Genomic DNA, 22,220 nt, shown 5'->3' on the forward strand with positions numbered 1-22,220 from the left:
CCTGGCCCGGGAGAGGCGCCGGCGCCGCCGCGCCGGGGCCGGGGCGCCGGGCGGGAGGCCGCTGGCTGCCTTCACCCCCGCGGGGCGAGGGCGTGAGGGGGAGTGCAGGCCCGGGCCCTGCGGGGGGGAAGGACGTCGGGTGTGGCCCTGGCCGCCTCCTCCCTCGCACCGCACGCGACGTTTGGGGCGGCTTGGCGGAAGGGCGTTATCACGAGGGCCGCAAAAGCGCTCAGAGGGCTGGAGCAGCGCTGCTGCAAGGAGAGGCTGAGAGAGCTGGGGTTGTAACGCCTGGAGAAGAGGGGGCTGCGGGGAGACCTTATTGCGGCCTTTCAGTACTTAAAGGGGCTTATAAGAAAGATGGGGACAGACTTTTTAGCAGGGCCTGTTGTGATAGGACAAGGGGGAATGGTTTTGAACTAAAAGAGGGTAGATTCAGACTAGGTGTAAGGAAAAAATTTTCTACAATGAGGGTGGTGAAACACTGCAATGGGTTGCCCAGAGAGAGGGTAGATGCCCCATCCTTGGGAACATTCAAGGCCAGGCTGGACGGGGCTCTGAGCAACCTGATCTGGTTGTAGATGTCCCTGCCCATTGCAGGGGGGATGGACTAGATGACCTTTAAAGGTCCCTTCCATCCCAAAGCATTCTGTGATTCTAAGGAACAAGTGTTTTTTCACGTGCCCGTGGCTAATGAAAGCCCCGTGTCTCTGTGCGCTAGCCCCCCTGGGACAGGGCCGTTTCAGCCTGCGGGGTATTTAGCTATGACTCTGCTGCAGGCAGATGGATAGGGTTTGCTCAGCTCCGGTCAGGCAAAAGCTGCCTGCACCCCATCACCAATTGTGTTTCTCAGCATGAGGGAAACAGCTTTTTGCTCTTCAGTCTTGGCTTGAAAAGGGCTCCTTGAGGAACAAGAGGCGTGGGGATGGGTAGGGTCTGGGCACAATGCCGGGTGGATGGGGCTTTGGACAGGGGTGGTTTGAGGCTCATGACAGCAGCAGAACAGAGCAGGCTGTGGTGTCCCAGCCTTTGTTTCTCCCCTGTTAGTGCTTGTTTGGGAGGCCTGAGCTGGCTTCCCGTCCAGGTTTGGCCAAAGCACAAGCACCTAAGTGTCACAGGGCAGGTATGTCCCTCTGCAGAACTGTGTTCAGATTTGCACACTAATAAAGTATTGAAAAAGGAGGAGGAGAAAGAAAGAGGGTAAGCCAACATAGCAAAATGAAGTAAGAAGTAAAGTATCTGTAACTATTTCAGTCCAGAGAAACATCAACAAAGATCTTGGAGGATTAGACTTACAAGACTTACACAGAAACATTCAAGGAGTTAAATGCCTGTAACCTGGCTAAGCAATGCTAAACAGGGGGCATGACAGACACGAGGATTTGAAGAGTCGCAGGGGAAGAGTGACTACTAAAGGCAGTAGTAGTGCCACTTTGTCTCCCTTCCCAAACTGCTTCTGCATCTTTGTTAAGATTTATGTTAAGAGTTTAGTTAAGACACTGCAAAGATTTTAGTTCCCATTGCAACTGGGACAGTTCCCAGTCTGACATGGTTCTGGAGAGGGCTCATTTCATACTTAATGCATCGTGTTCAGAAGGAAGGTATTTAAGATCATCACAGTAGAAACTGATTAGCAGGCATATCTGCCCTAGCAGCATTTTGACAATGTACTTTTCCTTCTTTTGAGAGACTGCAGCACCTTTCTGGAAGTGTTAGACAAGGCTGTATTTCAAGAGAGGTATTCATCTTAAAAACATTTTTGCATCAGTTAAACTCCAGAATAAATAATGTCAAGCATGTGTCACGTGTTCTCCTCTGGGTCTGCATGTTACCACCACGGTACAGCCTAACCATTCCATCCGCTTTCTTTGCCTTCCTGCATCCCCCCTCGCCCCCAACCACGAGGACATTGCCCTTGTCAGAGCACAAGTTACACGTTTTAGCAAAACTGGACAGTGTTTAGCCTTCAGAGTCACATTATTGATTTGAAGTTCATGCTTAGCAAATGGTCTCTCTTCTCCTTTAGTGTTTGTAGTGGACATCAGTAGAAATCAACATGTATCCCTGTGGGGAGAAGAACAGTCACTGAAGTGCTATGAATTACAAATTGAAGGTGTTATTTTGATTGGTTGGCTTTGTTGTTTGTTTTTGGTTGTGTTTTTTTTTTTTTTTTTTTTTTGTTTGGGGTTTTTTTGTTTGGTTTTTTTTTTTAAATTTCAACTCAATCCTGGTGTGTAAGGTCAGAAAATCTACTGAGAACAGCTGAGCCTTGGAAGTAACTAGTTTTATTAAACTCTGTCCTTTGAACTTTGCAAAAGAGCCCCACTGGGTGCTATCCCTTTGCACCATGCTAGCAACAGAAAGGACATCTAAAGATCATACAGCCTACCCAGGAAAGTTCATCTGAGCCTTGAGGCAATTGGGCAATCATCACAAGGTGGGATTTTTTTTTTTTTTTACCTAATTTGAGCCGCTTAAGAATTAGCCATCTCATCTAAACTTGTCCTTAAAGCTTCCCCCATTGTCAGTGCATACAGAGCAATGAACCTGCAGAGAGCAGCCCATCACAGTCTAATATCGTTCTCTATGAGAAGTGGGAAGAATTATCTTTCTTCCTATTGACCATAGCCAATAGACTGGGACTGGAAGCGGAGACTACAGAACTAGCTTTTTAAATAGGAATCCCCTTCACGCTGATAGGGCATAGCAATTCTCCTGTGTCCTCCCTCATTCCTAGTTACTGATGAGGAGGCTGGTTAGAGAAAGTGAGGTGGGGAATGGGCCCCACAGAACCACTAAAATCCTTCATTCATAATTAGCCCATAAGACTGTTGGCAACTAGTGCCACTGAAAGCAGTCTCCAAGCAATTATATTTTGTAGGGACTGCATAGCTGGCTGCTGCCAGGTATGTGGGATGCAAAGAAAAATTAAAAACCACCTTTGTGTTTCCTTTCCTGAGTTGTGCTTTGTACTTAACCACAAACAAGGATTTGAGACTGTCACTGCAAAGCTGAAAATAACTAAGAAGTTGGTAAACAAGTGGAGAAATGTAACAGGCTTACCAGTTTTCTGGGAGTTTGTTTGTCAGCAATGCCCTTGTACTGATAGTCTAGCAACATTCTGTATGTTCAAACTAAGGGCTAGATTTGGAGAAGAATAACCAGAAGGCAAAGAATACTTTGAGAGCTCACTAGCTACTTTTGACTACTAGCCTCAGTCATTATTACCAATTATTAGCAAAATCCAGTCATCCTAGGTGCACAAAATTGAATTCTCCTCCCTTCCATATTTCAACTATTGCTGTTAAATGCAGCAGAATAGTGATAATTCTAATTTGTTTTGATTGGCCAAACTTGAACAAAATGTTAAAGGTAAACCTGTTTTCACACTGAATTGCAGCTTGTAAGGCTGAGGAAGCTGTGCATTTGATCACTCCATGGTTAATGTATTCAGTTCTAACTTTTCCTCTGAAAGAAGGATAAATTTGTTTCTAATAGTATTTTACCATTATTACAGATCTCATTTTAAACCCAGGGCTTTTTACTCCCTAACTAGCTCAAATCCAGCAAGTTTCTTGTGCAATCAGAAGGTGAATAAATGACTAGTCAAAAAAAAAAAAAAAACAACCCAAACCAACCATGGGGAAAGAAAAAAAAAAAAGGATGATAAACTTTCATAAGGGATAGCCTTTCATAAGAGTGTCAAAATCTCACCTGTACAATTGTAATGTGAGGTCTCGTCAAGGTGACATTGGCCAGATTGGGAAGAGGGAATCCTTTTGACAGTTTAGCTTAAAAAAAAAAAAAAGACAAACACAATTATTTAGGTATGAAATACCTGCCCTTCAACAACCCTGTTTATCCAGGGATTTCTATGTCATTTACAACAATTAACCTCTTAAGTCTTCGCGAGCAACCCTGGGAGGTAGATACGATGCTCATTTACCAATGGGGAAAAAGAATTACAGATGCTTTTCTCTTGGCAACGTGTTGTAGCCAAACCAAGGCATTTCATGTTCAACATATTACATACTCAGTGATTTGTCCCTTGTGTCCTGAGGGGTTGTTAATACAGCTCTAGCATCATTAGAACCCGTTCCCATTTATCTCCGTTAATTAAGGAAGGTGAAGTTCATCCCAGTACAGAGGGCTGCTGGCACAAAGCTATGTCTCCCTCCAGGGCCTTAAATAAGATTATGAGAAGCAAAAACCCTCTGCTGGTCTAATAAAGAGGAATACATTTCACACACAGTGGCCTCAGGCAGGTGTGCAGGCTAGAGAGACATGCTTCTCACTGATGCATTAGGGCCACCCTGAGTGAGGCAAAGGCAGATAAATTATGAGTTTCCAAGCTCTTTTTGCAGAACCGTGCCAGTGAGAGGACGCACTTAAACTCCTACAGATCAATCTCCCCCTTCCACTGCTTACTGGCTGATGGTGATTTTCCACTCAAGTTGATGGGAACTGGAAACTTAAGCAGAAAGTCAGTAGAAGTTCCTATGATCACCCACTCTGCTGGACGCTTTTAGCTAGTGCTTTGAAATACAGCCTTACCATTAGCTGACGGAATTACTTCAGTCTGTAAAATGTAAGACAGGATGTTCTCGAGAAGCGAGATCTGCCACAGACAAGAAATCTGAGTTAGACATCTCTTCCTGATAGCGGTAGAACTGTCATGCCCTAATCTTGGAGTTAGTAGGCTCATGTTCAACTTTCAGCTCTCATTTGGCCCAAAAGAGTCATAAACTCAAGTGAACTTTGGATCTTAAGTCTTTGGAATGATGCAAAGGAAGTGAGATACAAAATACAAATGGCTTTCATCATGCTTGGACAATGTTTTCATTTAAAACAGTCTATTTCCTTTATTTGTGAGATAATTTATCACCAATAGCAAAGCAGGACCAGAACAGTTTTAATCCTCTCTCCTCAGCTACTCAGAACGGATGGATTGTACTCAGAATTAAATGACTCTCTGCGGAGGCAGGGTTTTCCCCTCTAAGCCTGTACACATACTATTTCAGGCATCTGAGACTAGTATTTTGGCTCCCATTCCCTGCTGTAATTCTGAGCATCTGTGATGAGCACCAGTGCACCACATGGAGTGCCTCTGCCTCACTCGTGCATGTGATCACTTAGACAGCACACCGCTCCGTCTGCTGCTACAGTTCAGATTACTGCTGTGCGTTCACCGTTATTATTCGGGATCTCTCTCTGCTTACTGATGAAATATGATACACCAGTCAGGGGAACTACAGAATATCTCATTTTCAGAGCTCTAACTTGCCCCAAAGAATATACTTTTAAGTCCACAGCAGAGAGGTGCCTGCCAGAAGACAGGAAAAGAACCAAATGATTTAGAAATACAAATAAAATTTAGCTGCTTACTCTTTAGCCTTGCTATCACTGCTACTCCCGGTTTGTGTTTCCTATGTGCTTAAACTATTCGCTTACCTCGAAAAAGCCAACATTGGAGTGAGCTAGGGAGAACTGGAGCCTGAGGGAAAGAAGTGAAAAAAGATGAGTCACTAGAAAGGATAAACACATGTCATTCTAGTCATGTGCAGTCACTGCTGCAGAGCTCCAGGCCTTAAACATCTGTAAAGAAACTTTGGAAGCAGTATATTTTATGCAATGCATACTGCCTCGTAGAGAAAGAGGTGGTTTTCTTAGGGCGGTGCTGAGCATGCATGCAAAAGAGTATGCTAGCCAGCAATGTGAGTGTGCTTCTCCCTCCGTGCTGTATTTTGGAAATCCTACTGACAATTGACTTTACCAGGACTAGCATCAAGGACTTGCAGGCTCTCGGATATTTTGCAAGGATTTTGGTACATCTACATAATGCTTTGATATGAGCCTTACTGGGGTGGGAAGAAAAATTCTGTTCATCATATGGTACTGCTGCTGATGGCTGTGTTGCTAATGTCTCTGTTTCCAAATTCAAATACTTATTAGTACATATTCAAGTATCCAAACATGTATTCAAAACATGATTTCTGAGTTTCCACAGAACCAGCTCTCAGCACAATTTAGTTTTTTCTCTTTGAATGTTGCTGCAAAAAAATGCTAACAGTACTATCCTCCTTAAATTCTTAACATTACTGTGCCCTGACGAACTCTGCATATTCTTAATCCTATAACTGTCTTCCCAAGGGAATTTTGTGAAATCAGGGTCTCAATTCCCAGCTGTGAGGTCCTGGTATATAGAGCTTCTCTCTATGAAATGTGACATATTAGATGTCTAAATGCCCAAGCCTCTGGTCTCCAGGTTTCTGACCCTTGGGAGTTGAAGTGCCTTAGCTGGAGAATCTCTGCTATAAGAATATCAGTGTAGGAGAACTGCAGGGGTCCGGATTCTTTACCATGTCCTGGACCCCTCTGCACTTTCCTAGTGGCACAGGTGGTTGCATCTTGCCAGCTGGAAAGGGATGAGGGAAGCTCTCAGAGGATTCATGGTCAACATAACTGCCCTGCACACTTAATTTATCTAGCTCAGAGGGGAGACTAGATGTCAGGAGCAGAGAAGTCCAATGAGACCACTGCCCTGCAGCAATCCACAACTGGCAGGCAGTCCCTTGGGGACTGTGGCGGTTGTCCAGTGGTCACAGAGAAGCTTCCCGACTCCTCTAAACTGTACAAATACAGCCACATACAGAATTAGCAAATCTAATGCAGATGAACTCACCAGGGAAACACATTCATTAAATTATGGTTATCTGATCACGTGCTTAAACTGCTAATGTTAGGATTGCTAACACTTACAAATGGCTGGAAATCCTTTCCATCCCAGGTTGAATTACCTGTTCAAACATAGTGAGCCCATCAATTTCTGGTCAAATATATTCAGAGCAATGCTGGTGTTGGCTGCCTGCAGAAGAAAGAAACCATGGGTTACCAGACAAAAAACCAGGACCCTTGCTATGAATTAGTCACAAATACAGAAATACCATCTTCCCAGTTAAGTACAGAAGCTGTTTCATGTAGATGCAACTTTCTCCCTAGCCCATGGAAGGCTGCACACAGTAAATGTCTGCTTATCTGAATGGTACTGACAAGAGCTGAAATGTGGGTAATGAGATTTCACTAATCAAAGACATTTTCCGTTAAATGAACAAGTTGCCAAGAGGCATGACTCATGCCTGCAGAACTGTCATTCCAGAGAACAAAACTTTGGTTAATCAGAGTCGTTACATGTTTGGATTTTTGTCCATAGGAAAATGTTCTTCGCCATAGAAATGTTCTATAGGTTATGTGAGGCCACATAGGCACCACCTGTGACTAAGGGGAATTTGCATGTTTAAGTACTAGGAATCTGGCGGTTTGTTTCTTGTACAGAGTTTTAACAGAAGGAATGAACTAACATATTTAACCCTGAGTTAAAGGTCACCTTGTTCATTGTACTTACTATGTTCATTGTGAACAACGACTGGGTGGTTGAGTCTGGCAGAACAGCAAACACCTCCATGGAGCCCCGAATCTCTACCGTGAAGGAATCCTGCTCTAAGCTGATGGTAGGTATTTCAGTAGCCATTAGCTTCAACATCACTGGGTAGGGTGTAACTGAATATTTGGCTACCTGTAAGGTTCCAAGACAAAAAAAAAAAAAGACAGAAAAATGCTTTTCTTGTAGAACAGATCAGAATACTATATTTTCTCATTCTTGAAGCAATCATTTTGAAGTCATTCCTTAAGATGAGATTAAGGACATCTGCCAACATAAGATTCTTTCAAGCAAGCTGGAAGTAGAAATTTTCTGTGGTGATAAATTAACAGTATTGGCCACATCAGGAATGCAGTGGAAAGTTCCTTCCACTCTAGGAATACGATTTCTTCTATATCACTTTGAGAGCAATTAAATACTCATTTGTGAGCACAGGAAAGGAATGGAACATGAATGTGATGTCACATAATAAAAGAGCTCAGGAGTCATTCACTTTGAAATTCACCCATCATCTCATGAGACAGGTTCCTGCTCTGGACTGTCCTCAGAGGAGCCTCACTCTGTCCATTTTCTGAAGAGCAAGTAGGCTCACCAAGTTCATTACTTAGAACAGAGGGGGTGGAATATTAGCATCAATGCTCATGGCATTTTACGAAGACCATATGATGACTGCCCTTGGAGCATTCTTAGATTTCTGAGGGAGGAACTTAATATCATCTGGGAAGCAAACAAGGATGTGAAGTTCTTTGAACCATGAGTCCAATTTCATCCAACCTCAGCATTCAGGGCCTAGGGTCTCTTATGCTCATTCTTGGTTTCTCATTCTGTCTGAGAAGGCTGGTGGAAGCCACGCACGCTAATATTCTCTGTCCTGTTATATTCATCTCCTCCACCTAAAATAAATGGAAATCCTGTGCATCTGCCTTCTCTGATCCATAGATGTAATGTTTCCTGCCCATCTGTTAGCTCGGTTTCCTGCACGTGGACACTATAGTACCTGCCCAGATCCTTACTGCATTCCCTTCTTCTAGTCAGTCACAGGCTAGCAGTGAAGCAAAGAAAATTGTGCAGGTTTGGGCAGGAGAAAGGTGTTATTTCTGAGCTGAGGCCCTCTCAGAAGTCTCTCAAAGCAGGGCCCATGACTGGAAGCTTTTTCCTGCCTAGACCTGGTTTTAGGTGAGAACAACTGTGGCTTGGGCACAGTGCCCAGATTCATGTGCAAGACTCTGGGCCAAGTTTGGTAACAGTGCAAGTCATTCAACTCATTGTGGGGGTGTGAGGTGACAAGGCCCATCTGCTCTGCTGCTACGAGGCATACATGTGCCCATTACTCCAGCGCAGGAGCCCTGCTGGCCCTACAAGCCTTTGGGATACACCAAACTGTATCTGTCTGAGGTGTATGAGGTGAGGTGTCCGACACATATGCTGGGTGGTTCCCTAAGAGGTTGTGGAAGTAATGATACTCACCTCAGGGATAATACTGCCAAATACCTCTGTGCTTATATTAAAATAGCTGCAAGTCTAGAGAAAAAAAAGATGAAAGAGTTTACCAGATTTGACCTTCACAGTCGGCTTTTGTTTAAATGCATTATTACTATCATTGAAATGATATTTTAATTGTGTACCTTTTGCTCTCAGAAATATTCTTAAGGGACTAAGTATACGTAAAACTGATTCCAAATAATATATACCAAAATACTTCCTGGGAAAGCAAACGCTTAATATCATTATAGTTTGGGCTGCAATCTATAGGTCTTGGGACTTGCTGGATCTCCTGGAGACAGGCTAGCTAAGTCTGCCAGCCTCCAAGCCACAGCTACTGTACTTTGACATATGCTTTGCTTCCATGGCCCCTGTAGTACTTTAAGTCTGTGAAGACCCCTCAGAAAACAGCCGCTGAGGCTGCTAAATTCCCCAGAGTAGATCCTTTGTTCATGTCAGAAAAGTCTATGCTTCAGGTCTACAAACCCCTTCTTTTTTGTAGCAACGTTGCCAGTATTTGGTACCTTGCTCAGTGGAACTTGGCACCTCTGGCTGTGGCCTGAGGCATCTATATAGAGCATAAATAAAAGAACATAACAATACCCTTGTATTTATGATCTACTGTCTCAGGACTTCACAGGCCAATTAGCAGCTTTATAAGGCCACATGCTGACAACTGGCAGGTCAAAGCCCCATCCTGGATGACCTGAGCCACTCTGACCCCATTCCTCTGTGTCCTACTCACCTCCTCTGCAATGGTGATGTTGAAGGCCCCTGCAGTGTAGTAAGCAAATGAGGACGTCTGAAAGAAATACTCAGAGAAGGCAAGGTAGAGCATGGAGTCGCTTTGGTCTGGGATAGTGAAGGGAGCTGCCACAAAGGGAGGGCCAGAATAGTTTCCAGCTGGATAGACTATCCCCTGAAAGGTATTGGCAAAGAGAAAAGAAGATCAGAGTAAAAATATGACTTTAACGTGACTGCAGACAATTGATGCTACTTTCCTTTCCTTTGCTCAGGCTGTTCATTTGGTGTATAAATGAGTACATAGGCTTTGTAGTACACTCTGAAACCTTGGTGCTTTCAAGCAGGTGGTGAAGACAAGTTCCAGAGATTGGACACCTTCACAGATGACACCTGAGATCTACCTTTTGAGATGCTGATCACCTACTGAAGACAGTCTACCACCTCAGAAAACAAAGCCTCTAAATTAAGGGTCTACATATTGCATGAAGAGTATGACTAAGGGTCCTTATTGAAAAGCCTTACTTTCTCCTTTCTCCATCTCCAGGAATTTAAATCTGAGAACTGCTTTCTAGAGCTATTCAATGGTCTCAATTACAAAATGGATCTCTAAAACCAGAGGTCTTTCTAGGTCAAAATCAGCACCTGATTCTACCCAGAAGGAAGTTGGTAACTTGTGCAGACAAAAGAATGCCTATGAGAGAAAGTTATGTCAGGCAATCCTAAAAACACTTATGTTGTCTTTTGCACTACCCATGATATTAGCCAAGGCTTGCAGATCTAATACTTTCAAATGCATCCAGATTAAACAAAAAGGTAAAACTGGTTTAAAGTGAGGAGAGGTTAAGATTTTTTTTTAATCCTTTTTTTAGTTTCCTTTTATGTTTCATCTCAAATGTATTCTGCGTGTCTTTATTTTCTCAACTCCTCCCCATCGGCCTCTAAATTTTGTGTTGCCTTTTAAGGACTATCAAAACATTTACAAAGTGCTGAGTCACTTTGCTGATGACCTCCCCATTCAATCCTCACTTGCTGGATTTAACAGTCACTCGCTTTGTATTTTTCCCCCCCTGTTGCATCTTATGTGGGAGAGTAGCTCTTGTAAACAGCCATGATGTTATCTCTTTAGTCTTCCTCAAGCCCCTGCTTAAAGTCTAGTTGCCACAATACCCAGAAGAGCTTGACAGCAGCTGTAGAGACCAGTGTCTACCATACCAACTGATACTGGCTTATTGTTCCTTTGTGTTCCCACCTCTCTTATTTCCTTATTGTCTCTTGTTTATACTTAATTTATAAGATCTTTGTGACAAGACTGTCTTTGCATTCTCCCTTTGTAGAGCATCTAGTGCAAGGCATCTTAAACTTAATTAAGGATCTTAGGCACTATGATGATGATAACTACCTTCAACCAAATCACCTTACACAGAATGACAATCAAGTCATTTTAGAATTAGGAATTAGTCTGATTTTAGTTTCAATACATAATAAGATTTTTTTCCTTTATTTGCAAGAAACTTGCAGGCCTTCAAACTCAGCAGCACTCCTTGGGCTCCTATGCTTTTTCAAGGGTCATCTGTCTTCCCATTCAAGGCGCCAGAGGCTTATTCTTGCTCCTATAGTCTTGCTCTTTCTTTTCCTCTCTCATCTGACAGGAGACACATCTAGTTAGTGCAATATGTAGAAATCTTCCCCTGACTGACTGAACAAAGAAGTCCCAGATATTAATCAACAGCAAGAGAAGGATGAAGTTGAACACCTTTCCCTTTCTCTCCTTTCCCTTCCTCTTTTTTCTTCTAATTTGCTTAGTCAACTTTTACTGCTCTCTATTTGCTCTAACCAACTCAACAGCAATTAAAAAAAAAAAGATGCGGCTTTTAAATAATTCATTTCACAAAAGGATTGTTAAAAAATGATTACAATAACAAATGCAATAGTGCTTTGAAATGTCTGTCTTCTCAGATACTGAGTCCTAATCTTCAGAACAGCAATCATGTTCATCTTAGAAATGATGATACAGTTATCATTATTTATTACAATAATAAAAACCATAGCAATCTTGGCAAATAGCACTACAAGCAGTTACCTTTAAGTCCAGGTCAATGAATCTTTGGAATACTGCTGGCAAGCTATTTAAGGAGTAGTCTACTTCAGCCAAATCATCAATTGGCATTAGGACTGTAAGGGTGGTAGATAAAGCAAAATACTCAATATTACAAAAAGGACAGGAAGAATTTTATGTACACTTAAAACTAACTCAGTTCCTGAAGGAGAATGACACAAGTTGTTCTAAAGAGTAGGGAAAAAACACAACCAGGGACCTCCTAACATGCATTCTGACCTAAGGCTTGATGTTTCTACTGGCACCTTCTTTAAACCATTTTCTTTAGTTTGTATGATGTTTTCTCATTGTGGAAAAGTAGATTTGGTCTAACCAGAAAAAGGAAATGGCCATGCCAGTGCTTCAGGGCATAAGGAGGTGTTGGGATTTCTTGTCAAGCAGTTCTGAGAGCATCCAAAGTGCCCTTAACTTGCAAATACTTTCCCAGAAAAGGTGGGTGCCTGATCAGCTTAGGTACTTGTATCTGTCCAACACTTTAGGTGCCTTAAACTCTTGCAAATTTAACCCAAAATGGTTAAAGTGAGAAGCTTTTTTACAAAGGAGCTTTTTCATTTTGCCTTTGGCAAGTTTGAAAAATTGGCAAGTAAGACTTAAATTTCCAGGCAGGCTAGGGGAGCAGGCTTCAGCTTGTGAAGTGCTATGTGTGCAGGAGGACTCAGAGCATGGGAGGGAAGGGAAAACTGCCTTTGCATCAGTGCTCTGTGGCCCCTAAGTGGCGTTTCTCACAACAGGGGTGCATGCTGTCATATTCACAAGTTGGGAATCGTGCCCAAGTCCTTGGCTTCTCAGAAATATCCTTTGCTTGTCCAAGTACCACTCCCTTTTTTTAACTGTGGTCCTGTAAGCAAGGGAGCAGACAGAATGTGGGCTCTTATACCTCTCCTGGAGGCTTTGCTGATCAGCTGCTGTTAAGGAAACTGCAGAATTTCACTAAACAGGAGAGAGAAAGCAAAAGGAAAAAATATCACTAGTGACTCACCATTCAGTGATTGAAGGTCTTCGTCTATCAACTGGATCCCAGATCTGATGTTGGGACATGACTGTATAAAAGCACACTCAAGTTATGGCCCGATTAGCGTGGAGCTGTAAGCACCTCTTACCTGTGTGCTAGCAAATCTGTCTGCTTATGTGACACACATTGCAGCATTTTTTTGTCAAAACACCTAAACTAGCTTTTCTTCAGCTAACTGGTTCCCCAAGGTTTCTACTTGGTGCAATGTAAACATCTCCTATGTCAGAGTTGCCTTTAGGCAACAAAGTGGGAAGTTGCCAAAGGCAGCCTGATGGGGGTGACAAAACCACAGCCTTAAATAGCGCAAGAAGGAGACAGAGATCTCACATTGGTCTCACAGGAGAGATCCCTGTCGTGGGGCAGAATCACAGCCTTCTCAAGCTGTCTCCTCTCAGAGGCCCTGGGCAGGTTGCCATCAGAACTACTCACCTCTTTGATATGATGAAGTTTAAATATATCATACTATCAGGTGATGTACTACAACTTCTCTGTGCATCACCCAGTCTATGCTGGGTCTGCTGAGTATAAAAATTACCCAAAACCCAGGATGCCTGTAGGTACACAGGCAGAGACTTATTCTGCATTGGAATGGGAAAATACATTTTCCAGCCCTACTGCTGCCTTGGTTGAACCTAGCTGTGGACTAGTCAATATCTTGGCCATGAACTTGGCACTTTATCTGGAAGCATTTCTGGCTGGCAAAATGTTGACTGTGCTGATCAGACCAGAATAGGACTATATTATTTTTCTAGTTCTTCTTTTGCCAAGTTCACAGCACTGACTTGTGAAAGTCATTCTTTAAACCCCTCCCCTACACAATTTGAAAGGCTTACGTTAGTGACCAAGCTCCTGTGAATGGGTTTCTTCAGATACTTGATAAAGAAGTTATGCAGAAAGCTAGAGGAAAGGAAGAAAGCAATTCATGGGTCAAGTACTACAGTCACTAACAGGAAATCAGATATCTCCACAGAACATGAATTTAATGGCCTCCGAGTATGATATTCTAATACACAAGGGAGCTTTCTGAAATGTAACAACTCTCAGAGAGCCATCATTTAAAAGGAGATAATTTCACCACTAGGCATCCCAGCAATTAGCCTCGGTAGATTCATCTTTATGAATAAGGGATTCTTCATATTACCACCCTCATGCATGTACAAACACAGAATAAATAATTAGTCTCTGCCCTAGGAACTTCCAATACAAGTAAAAACAAGTGAACAAACAAAAACCTAAACCTAAAACCAGCTGACAAGAGTTGTACTGAAACAGTGAGAGAAGTACAAGAAAACAATGAAATAATGTTGCACAGGGTTGTAACCAGACAGCAGTCTGCACAACAGACAGCAGTCTGGTTCTGTTCCGTTTTGATAGCACTGTGACTAGGAGTACTTAAAGCATATTATAAGCATGTCACTTCTACCTAGGGCTGAAGACCAGAGCAGTATTTGGAAAGAAGCGGGTGCTGAAGAAGCACAAGGGATTGTTTGATCTGACCAGAAGTGCTGTATTTATCATCTACTCAAGGGACAGCATGCACAAATACAAGGACAATGGTCAAATTTGGCCATTTTAACACTGGATTAGGGCCCCGATTCTCACTTGTGATGCCTATAGATGCCAAAATAGGTGCCCTATTTTGTGAAGTTCTCTTTGTGCCGCTCATTGACACTTATTTTCTCGCAGAGTATATACAGATCTTTTCCACTTACCCACTTTTTCCATCCAACTTGATGTCTATATCACCAGAGGTTGTCCGGCAGCTGGTAAGTGATATTGATGTATGACCCGCATTATCCAGAGGTGTTGAAAAGATTGCAGTAACAAACACCTTTGAAATGTACACTGTGCTTCTTCCACTGTCTTTGCTGCATAAAGTAAAAATAAAGAAATAACTGAAAAAACTATTTTTAATGAATGTTCAAGACCCAATTAATTCTTAAATGGACTCTTCTGTTCACTGAAGATGAAGCTATCTATCTGAATACTTCTTATTGCATTGCTCATAACAAAAATAGATTCTACTATGTCTGCAAAAAATTGAGTATTCTACACAGATTTCCAGCTAGGAGTTCTGGAAAATGATGCATTTGGGAAAGTAGATAATTCAGTATTATAAAGTATATTGTTCCACTTCCCAGACCTCCGCCCATAGCAGAGGGAACTGGGATACACCTGATATAAGACAGGGCAAGAGAGCTGTACTGGGATCTAACCTATTGATATCTGAGGAGGGTCAATGCAAACCCATGACAGGGCCTGGAGTGCCCCAATGGGCTCTGTGTCTTCTTCCCCACCCCTCCCAGGGGTTTGGCAGCCCATGCTCAAGACCAGCTCCAATGTGGTGAAGCTGTGCTATTGTGGATCAAGTTGCTTATAGCTCGGTTATGAGAAAGAGCTGTGAAAAGCCTCACTGGGGGTCTCTACCCTTGCTTTATGAGCTGCATTGGAGCTCAGGTCTTTCCTCAAGCTGTGTTGTAGGTACACCTATGTGCGACATCGTACTTAGTTAATCTTGACAGTGCTTTGCTGGCTTGACTTCTCAGCTTTGCCTCAGACCTGCCTCTTCACTATGGACTTGCCTGGCAATCTGGACTGGTGGCTGTTCCTGGCCACTGCCACTAACCTTCTCTGCTTGCCTGTCTTGGGTGCTTGCCAGTGAGGGCACTGCCTCGCCTGCCATGCCGTCACCGTCAGCTCCCAGGTCCCCTCCCCTTGCAAGCAGCCAGCCCTGCTGTCCCTGACAGCAGAAGTCCAGAAGCGCAGATCAGGGGCTGCTGTACTTCAGTCAGTTTAGCAATATAGGTAGTGTGAGTTGTGGGGAAGAGGAGGAGGGTTTTCTTTCCTCTGAAACAGCCTGGGACTAGGAAGGTGTGGAGACTGCTCTAAGGATATTGCCATTTGCTTGTCCATTTTCTATCAGCTTTTTAACTGTATCTCTTAGAGGCATGGCACAGGGTTTCTAACAGTGTAGCTGCACTGGGAGGGTTTATTATACTGGACTGTGACCCACCGTACTACAGTTTTTCTAAACGTGTCATTAGGTGGCAGGCTGGACAATGGCAGCATTCAGCTAGAGCATCAATCCTTTACTATTCGCAGAGGTGCTTCTCAGCCATGGGCTCTTTATCAGTGCTCATGTCTGAGGGGGCCAGCAGCCCTGTTGAGAAGGACCAGTCTCCTGGGTTACTGCTGCTAGCTGTTAAAAAGCACCTTTGCCATGAAGAGGTCACAAGAAAAACTAAACTTTGCATTTTTATCTTTAAATTCTCCATCAAGAAAAATCCCAGGACACGTGAGGCTATACGTACAACATCCACGTTCTTATGTTCCAGTTCATGTTGATGGTTAGAGAAACATTTCCAATCACCAGTTTTATCCCAGTCCCAGGTATGAGGGAGATGGAAGCACTGGGGAATTCAACAGCAGTGACGTGTATTCTAGAGCATGAGGGAGGCAAGGGAGAGAAAAGAAAAGGAAAAGTTTGCATTTCATGAGTGAACACAAAACAAGATTCAAATTTCAGTCAAACACAAATTGCCCCCAGAGAGAATACTTTACCTTGAGATGTTATATTTGACACTGCCAAGCCCAAATTTCTCATAGCCGCTCAAATCAGGGAAATGCTCCTTCTCCATATTCTGCTTCAGGATTTCCAGCCCAACCTCCTTGGCTACAGGAAAACAGTGATCAGTTCAGCTGCCTTTGATACTGCCTGGGAGTTTATAGTTGTGTGCTTCTGACTTAGGAGACGGGACGGACATAGAGTCAGATAGAAGAGGGTATCTTATTTGAGACCCAGCAGTGCTATTTCAGATCTCACTCATAGTCATGGCAAGAACTGAACTTACTGATTCAATATCTGAAATCAAATTAATCTCAATATGATGTACAATGCTGTCAAGCAGCTTACTGTATCTGCTATATTGTGTTCTTAAACTTTCCTTTTCTTTATAGCCTGTGATCAGGTCATATCCTCCCACTGCCCTCGCTTCCCTAGATCTGTCATATCAGGGTTCAGTGCAATACCACCAGCAGCTCCTGAAAACATCACACATACCATACTCCAACCCCTTCTGGGTGATCCTCACTTTGAGTCCAGGGTTGGCGTTGAGTTGCCCACTGAGCAAACTTAAGAGGAGGAGAGAACAGCAAATCTTCACCATCTTCCTCATTTTTTACAGGACCTGTTAATAAATATTTATAATTACAGTAGAGGTTCATGCTATGTCATGTGGTGGCTGTGATCCCTTTCCCCAGCCCCCTGAAGTGAGCTGTTGTGACACCAGCTTTCCCTCCAGAACGGAGAAAGAGGAAGACCCAGCAATCGTGGAAGAGAGGACCTGTTCTGCACAGACTGTTACAGAAACAGAGCTCCTCAGGGTAGAGGAGAAAAGTCAGCCTATTCAGCATCGTAGGGAGTGGTGAAGGCACTTGGGATACATCCACCTGGACAAACCCTGTTGAAAGGGATATGGCACTGAATTTTTAGGCTGTGTATTTTTTTTTCCTCTAGCCAGTGAAATAAATAGCTTATTTTCTCCAAAAATATGTGGAGCTCTCAGCGCCTCCTTGGTGATTCAGCAGACGTCACTGGGTCTTAGCACTCTGGAAAACATGATTAGCTCATTTAGTTATAGACATCGATAGGCCCATTTTAGGAACCACTTATTAAGAGCTTAGTTACAACTTTGAGAAGCCCCTTATGTTCCCTCCTGACAGTCAACAAAAGAAAATAATTTTGTGCCAGTAGACAATGTTTTTGTATCCCCTAGTCTGCATGTTAATAAATGCATTAAGTTTTATCCAGAAACTCTCCTTGCAGACTTCATGGTCCAATGGATATTTATTTTTGCTTTTTTCATTCCCATTAAACAACTTTTTGCCCATGATAGGGTTGTATTTCTTATTCCAGATGTCCAAAGGATCCTTTTTGGTGTCTTGTGGGGAAGAAGGAAAAAAATCTTGAAACAAATCCACCAGTCTACTTTATCTGTTAATTTGGTCACATCACCACTGATTTTTTAATAGGGTTGAGTGCCATGACCTAACTTCTCAAACTGCCCATTTTGGACCTCTTTAAAGTCACAGTCCAGGTATTTTATCATGTTTTCCCCACTACTTTTTTGTGCCTATATTTCTTCACTTAAATGCACCTGAGATTTCCAGCCTCGTCTAAAGCATGCTATAGCCTGGTTCTCCATTCACAGATAGGGACTTCAGTGTTCAAAGTGTTTTATAAGAACAAACTAATAAAGGCAATGTAAGTGCCTTTACAAATAATTTACATATTATTGCTAGTCTCTTGTTTCCCTTAACTTGTTTGGGCTCATCAGCAATGGACTCTGCTCTTTTATCATCTCCTCTCAGAAAATTTTACGGGGATACTCACAGCCTGGAACAGTGACTTAATGTCCAGGACAAAAAAAGAAAATATCATTCACAGAAGGTTGTCCTTCCCCAATATACCTGGGTGGGACTGGTTTTATTTAATTAGAGCCATTCAAAACTTTTAGGTCTCTTATCTAAGACAGTCATCTTTATAGTGGAGAGGGATACATCCCATCTGTCTTAAAAAAAATTGCCCTGTGGGGAGTGCTCATCTTCCTTCTAGGACTCAATGTCTGCCGCTGAGGTGGGCCAAGGTAGGTAAGCTGAACCTATACCAGTTATATATATTATGTGCCAGTGGTGATGAATCACTGTATGGTTGTGAGGTGATCCTTCAATTAATGGGGAAGTCCCCACACCTCCTGGTCATTCTTCACAAAGAGAACTTGCTCCTAAAGACACAGATGCCTTTTGAAAGACACCCATCTTCTGGAAGATGCCAGCAAGTAACTTGTCAATAACCAGAGACAATTTACTTTCTGACATTAAATTCTGCTAACGGCAGCTTTTCTATAATACTGTGATTGAGACCTGTCACTCCCTTTGATGGTATGAAAAAAACCAACAGCATGCGTGTCCACTCCCCGCCCAAAAAGACAAAACAGCCCCAAAAAAGCAAGCAGAAAAGAAAACGTATGGGTGGCACCACTAATCATGGCTAACTAGCTAACCCATGATTCTGTCCCAGCATTTCCCCTGTACTTGGTGGGCTCTGCAGTGGATGATCACTTGGCTCTCCCTGCCTTCTCATGTAGTAGTAGTAGTTCTTGGTGGCGCTGCAGGATTTCCCACAGGGGTAGTGAATGAGTGAAGCAAATGCCCATCCCAAGGACTTCTGTGACTGGATTTAAATTGAGAGGGAGCTATGCTGTATGAACCACAGGCTGCATGTAGTGTGAAAGTCAGAAGCTGTTGCTGCCAGCAAGGTCTCCCAGTGAGAGTGGGAGAAGCCACCTTGATGGAGAATTTTAAAATCAAACTGGACAAAATCAGAGAATGGTTTTGGTTTTTTTTTTTTTTTTCCTCCAGAGCTGGCAACAGTCCTCTGTGGAGTTATCTGTTGTCTGAGGTTGACAGCGTGAATGGCAAACAGGTCACATTATTATGGTTTTCCTTATTCCCAACTACTACACTGCATTATGGACAGCTGAAAATACATGAGTGTCTTTTCTAGCACTACGTTTACGTAAAAAATTTCTTTAGTTACCATGGGGCTGTTGGAGAGCTGGGGTGAAACCATGTAGAAACAGACAATTGCCTCTCTCCCAATACCTGAAAAATTGTTTGGATGTCGCTGCATCTTTCACTAGCTCTTTCATTATCAGAGGTAATAATACATCTCAGACATCTAAAATATTTTCAGCCATGATCACAATTTAAGCAAACTGCAAAATTATGACATAACATTGACTTAATTTTTGCGTAACAGACAGTTTGAGGTAATCCCACAGAACACCTTTGCCTTTTAGTATGACTAATATTTTCTTTTTAATTTTAACTGACAGAAATTGAGAGGTAAAAGAAACATGCTTCATGTGTAGAACAAAAACAAAGTACTGGAAGGAAATGCATCTTTGACATAGGCATAGTTCTTATAACTTAAAATCTCAAAATCTAGGCAGATTTAGCTACATCTATCTCTTCCCAACAAAGCCACTCCACAACAAAGAGTAATCACAACATATTCATTACCATACCTCTCCTCCGAAGGCTGAAGAGAGGACCCTTGCTGTACCAGACCACAGGGCTGAGGATGCTGCAGGGAAAACCCTCTGCAGCCACGACCCTGTCTTTTAAAGGAAAGAGCTGTGAGCTTGAAGAGAGCCAATTGCTGCCATCTTCAGCAGTATCACGCAGGGAGTGGCCTCTCTGGTAATCACGTCCCAAACTATTTTGGGTGTCCCAGGTTAAATCTATCACTCTAATTTCATTTAGGGACTAAGCAGAGGGCAATGTAAACTGTTGGGTGGGGTTGCTCAGGCACCGGGATGCTGAGCTCGGGGTGATATGCTGCCTTTGTGGCATACCGTTTTGGCACTGACTTTTCAGGTGGACCTGAGAGGAAACCCCAGTAGAGACTATTCCAGTAGTTCCACAGGACTGATACTCATAGCCAGGTCTGTATGGTGAAAGAAATAAATGAATGTGCCATTGCTATGAAGAACAGATGGAAAACAACTGTCTAGGCCCATCTCTTCTGAAAGTGCTCAAGATACATAAAACCATAAATTATATAATATATTTATATTATAGTATGTATATACTATAGTGTATATGTATGGTGCAAATACATAGTATCAAGTCCTTGCAGTCAATATTTTCTATTTCTTCTGCTTGCTTAACCAGTTAATCAGTACTTCAGCTAACCAGTACTACTTGGCTTGTCAAAGAGGTGATTTAATCAGTTAGCTTGCATGTAAACCAAGCAAATTCCCTCAGGCATGGAGCACTTTACTGGACAATCTGAGTCACTTCATTGTGCAATCCATGAATAGAAAAGGGTAGAGACATTTGTCAGTCAGTCAACAAATACTCATACTTTACACAGATTTAACATTCACCGCAGGGAGTCACATGCGTAATAATTTCATTATTTATATCTCTGGCAACAGAGGATGAATAAAAATCACACCCTCAGTTACATAACTCTCTCCTTTAATGTTTTTGCACAAGTTCTGCAGTTCCTTCAAAGCAAGGGAAATGCTCCACCGTTTCCATCCATACAGATCTCCAAGATTTACAAACAACTGAATTGTCTGAAAACTATCTCAGCTTATCCTCATCATATCCTTTTAACATTTTATGGTTCTTCTAATGGAGTACCGCCCAGTTAAACTTTCAGCAAAAGTCAACAAAGACAGACTAAGACTTCCAGGACAGTTTCATCATGTCTTTCTAAAAATATAGCAGTGAAAGCCAAATGTCTGCTTGCAGACACATTCAGATAGCACATTCAAATATGCTGTAAATAGTTTCTACACCCAAACTTTTCACCTTTCAAGGTGTTACAAAGAGCCTCTAAAAGAAATGTTTTATTTCAGTTTTCTCTGTTGAGCCACCAAGCATTTGCTTCAATCTATATGCTAAAAGGAATATAGATTGTGATCCTTTCTACCTAATATGAGCTTATCAGTATGGCAATCAATGGAGACTTGTTGCTGCATCTCTGCAAATCACTTTGGCTTTGCATGATTCCAGTTGTTGCCTCTGGTTCAGTGCTCTAGCAGTCCCCTTTCCCCGCCTCCCCAATTCTCAGCCTCCCCAATTCTCCCCTTTCTCCATGTGCTCCAGTCTGAGGGACACTGAGGGACCTGCATCATTTCCATTCTTCTGTCAATTGGGAAACAATACCAGATCAAAAATGGTATGCTGACCAGTAGGTAAGTATAGGATGATACAGGGGAACTGTTGGTGTATACAGTATCCTCTTTAGTCCTAGGAGAAACAATTGCTTTGTTTGTGAACAACAGCCAGAGGACTAGAGCTTAAGGGGCAGTGTTGTGCTAAGCCATGGCTCTGATTTGAAAAAGCCCATCTAACCATGGCACTCTTTGGTCGTGTCCCATTGGGAGAGAGAAGAGATGGGCACCAGGGCTTTAGTTCTCTTTTTCCCCATCTTATGAATTCTCTCCCAAATAGGCAGAAGAAAGTGCCTGAAGTGTTATCAATGAGGGACACCAAACTATTTAAAAATCTCCATTTCCTTTGAGTTCTTCTTCTTCCATTCTTTTTCTAGTCACTTTTCACCAACGACAGAGTACAATGAATTGGAAGCCCTGCTGTGATTTACTGCTCTTTGGGTTCAGGATGCTTTTTTTAGTAAAAAAACGTAGCAGCTAGCTAGATAAATAAACTGATTCAGCTAAAAATCAAATACAAGCCACATTTCTGTCCCAAGTTGGAACTGAACTTTCTGTAGTGTGACATTTGTAGACTAGTTTTCCTTTCCATACACTTTTAATATCTCCTGCTTGTATGTCTCAGGTGACACTGACATAAGACATAAGAAAGCTTCCAGTTCCATTTTACAAATATGGGAA

General features: G+C 42.5%; 1 protein-coding gene across 1 annotated transcript; it reads right to left on the reverse strand.

Annotated features, from left to right (window-relative positions):
• Window positions 1–2,019: 2,019 nt before the first annotated feature.
• On the reverse strand, window positions 2,020–16,964 carry BPIFC (BPI fold containing family C; the record flags this gene model as incomplete). Its single annotated transcript, XM_082308983.1, has 15 exons — window positions 2,020–2,061; window positions 3,712–3,788; window positions 4,552–4,615; window positions 5,449–5,491; window positions 6,795–6,862; window positions 7,400–7,570; window positions 8,903–8,956; window positions 9,663–9,836; window positions 11,742–11,833; window positions 12,757–12,817; window positions 13,623–13,686; window positions 14,502–14,657; window positions 16,101–16,229; window positions 16,351–16,462; window positions 16,850–16,964. The coding sequence occupies 15 exons, from the start codon at window positions 16,962–16,964 to the stop codon at window positions 2,020–2,022; spliced, it is 1,422 nt and encodes a 473-aa protein (XP_082165109.1).
• Window positions 16,965–22,220: the final 5,256 nt, after the last annotated feature.

This window comes from Platalea leucorodia, assembly GCF_965183815.1.
Source record: "Platalea leucorodia genome assembly, chromosome: 4".
Classification (NCBI taxonomy): Eukaryota; Metazoa; Chordata; class Aves; order Pelecaniformes; family Threskiornithidae; genus Platalea; species Platalea leucorodia.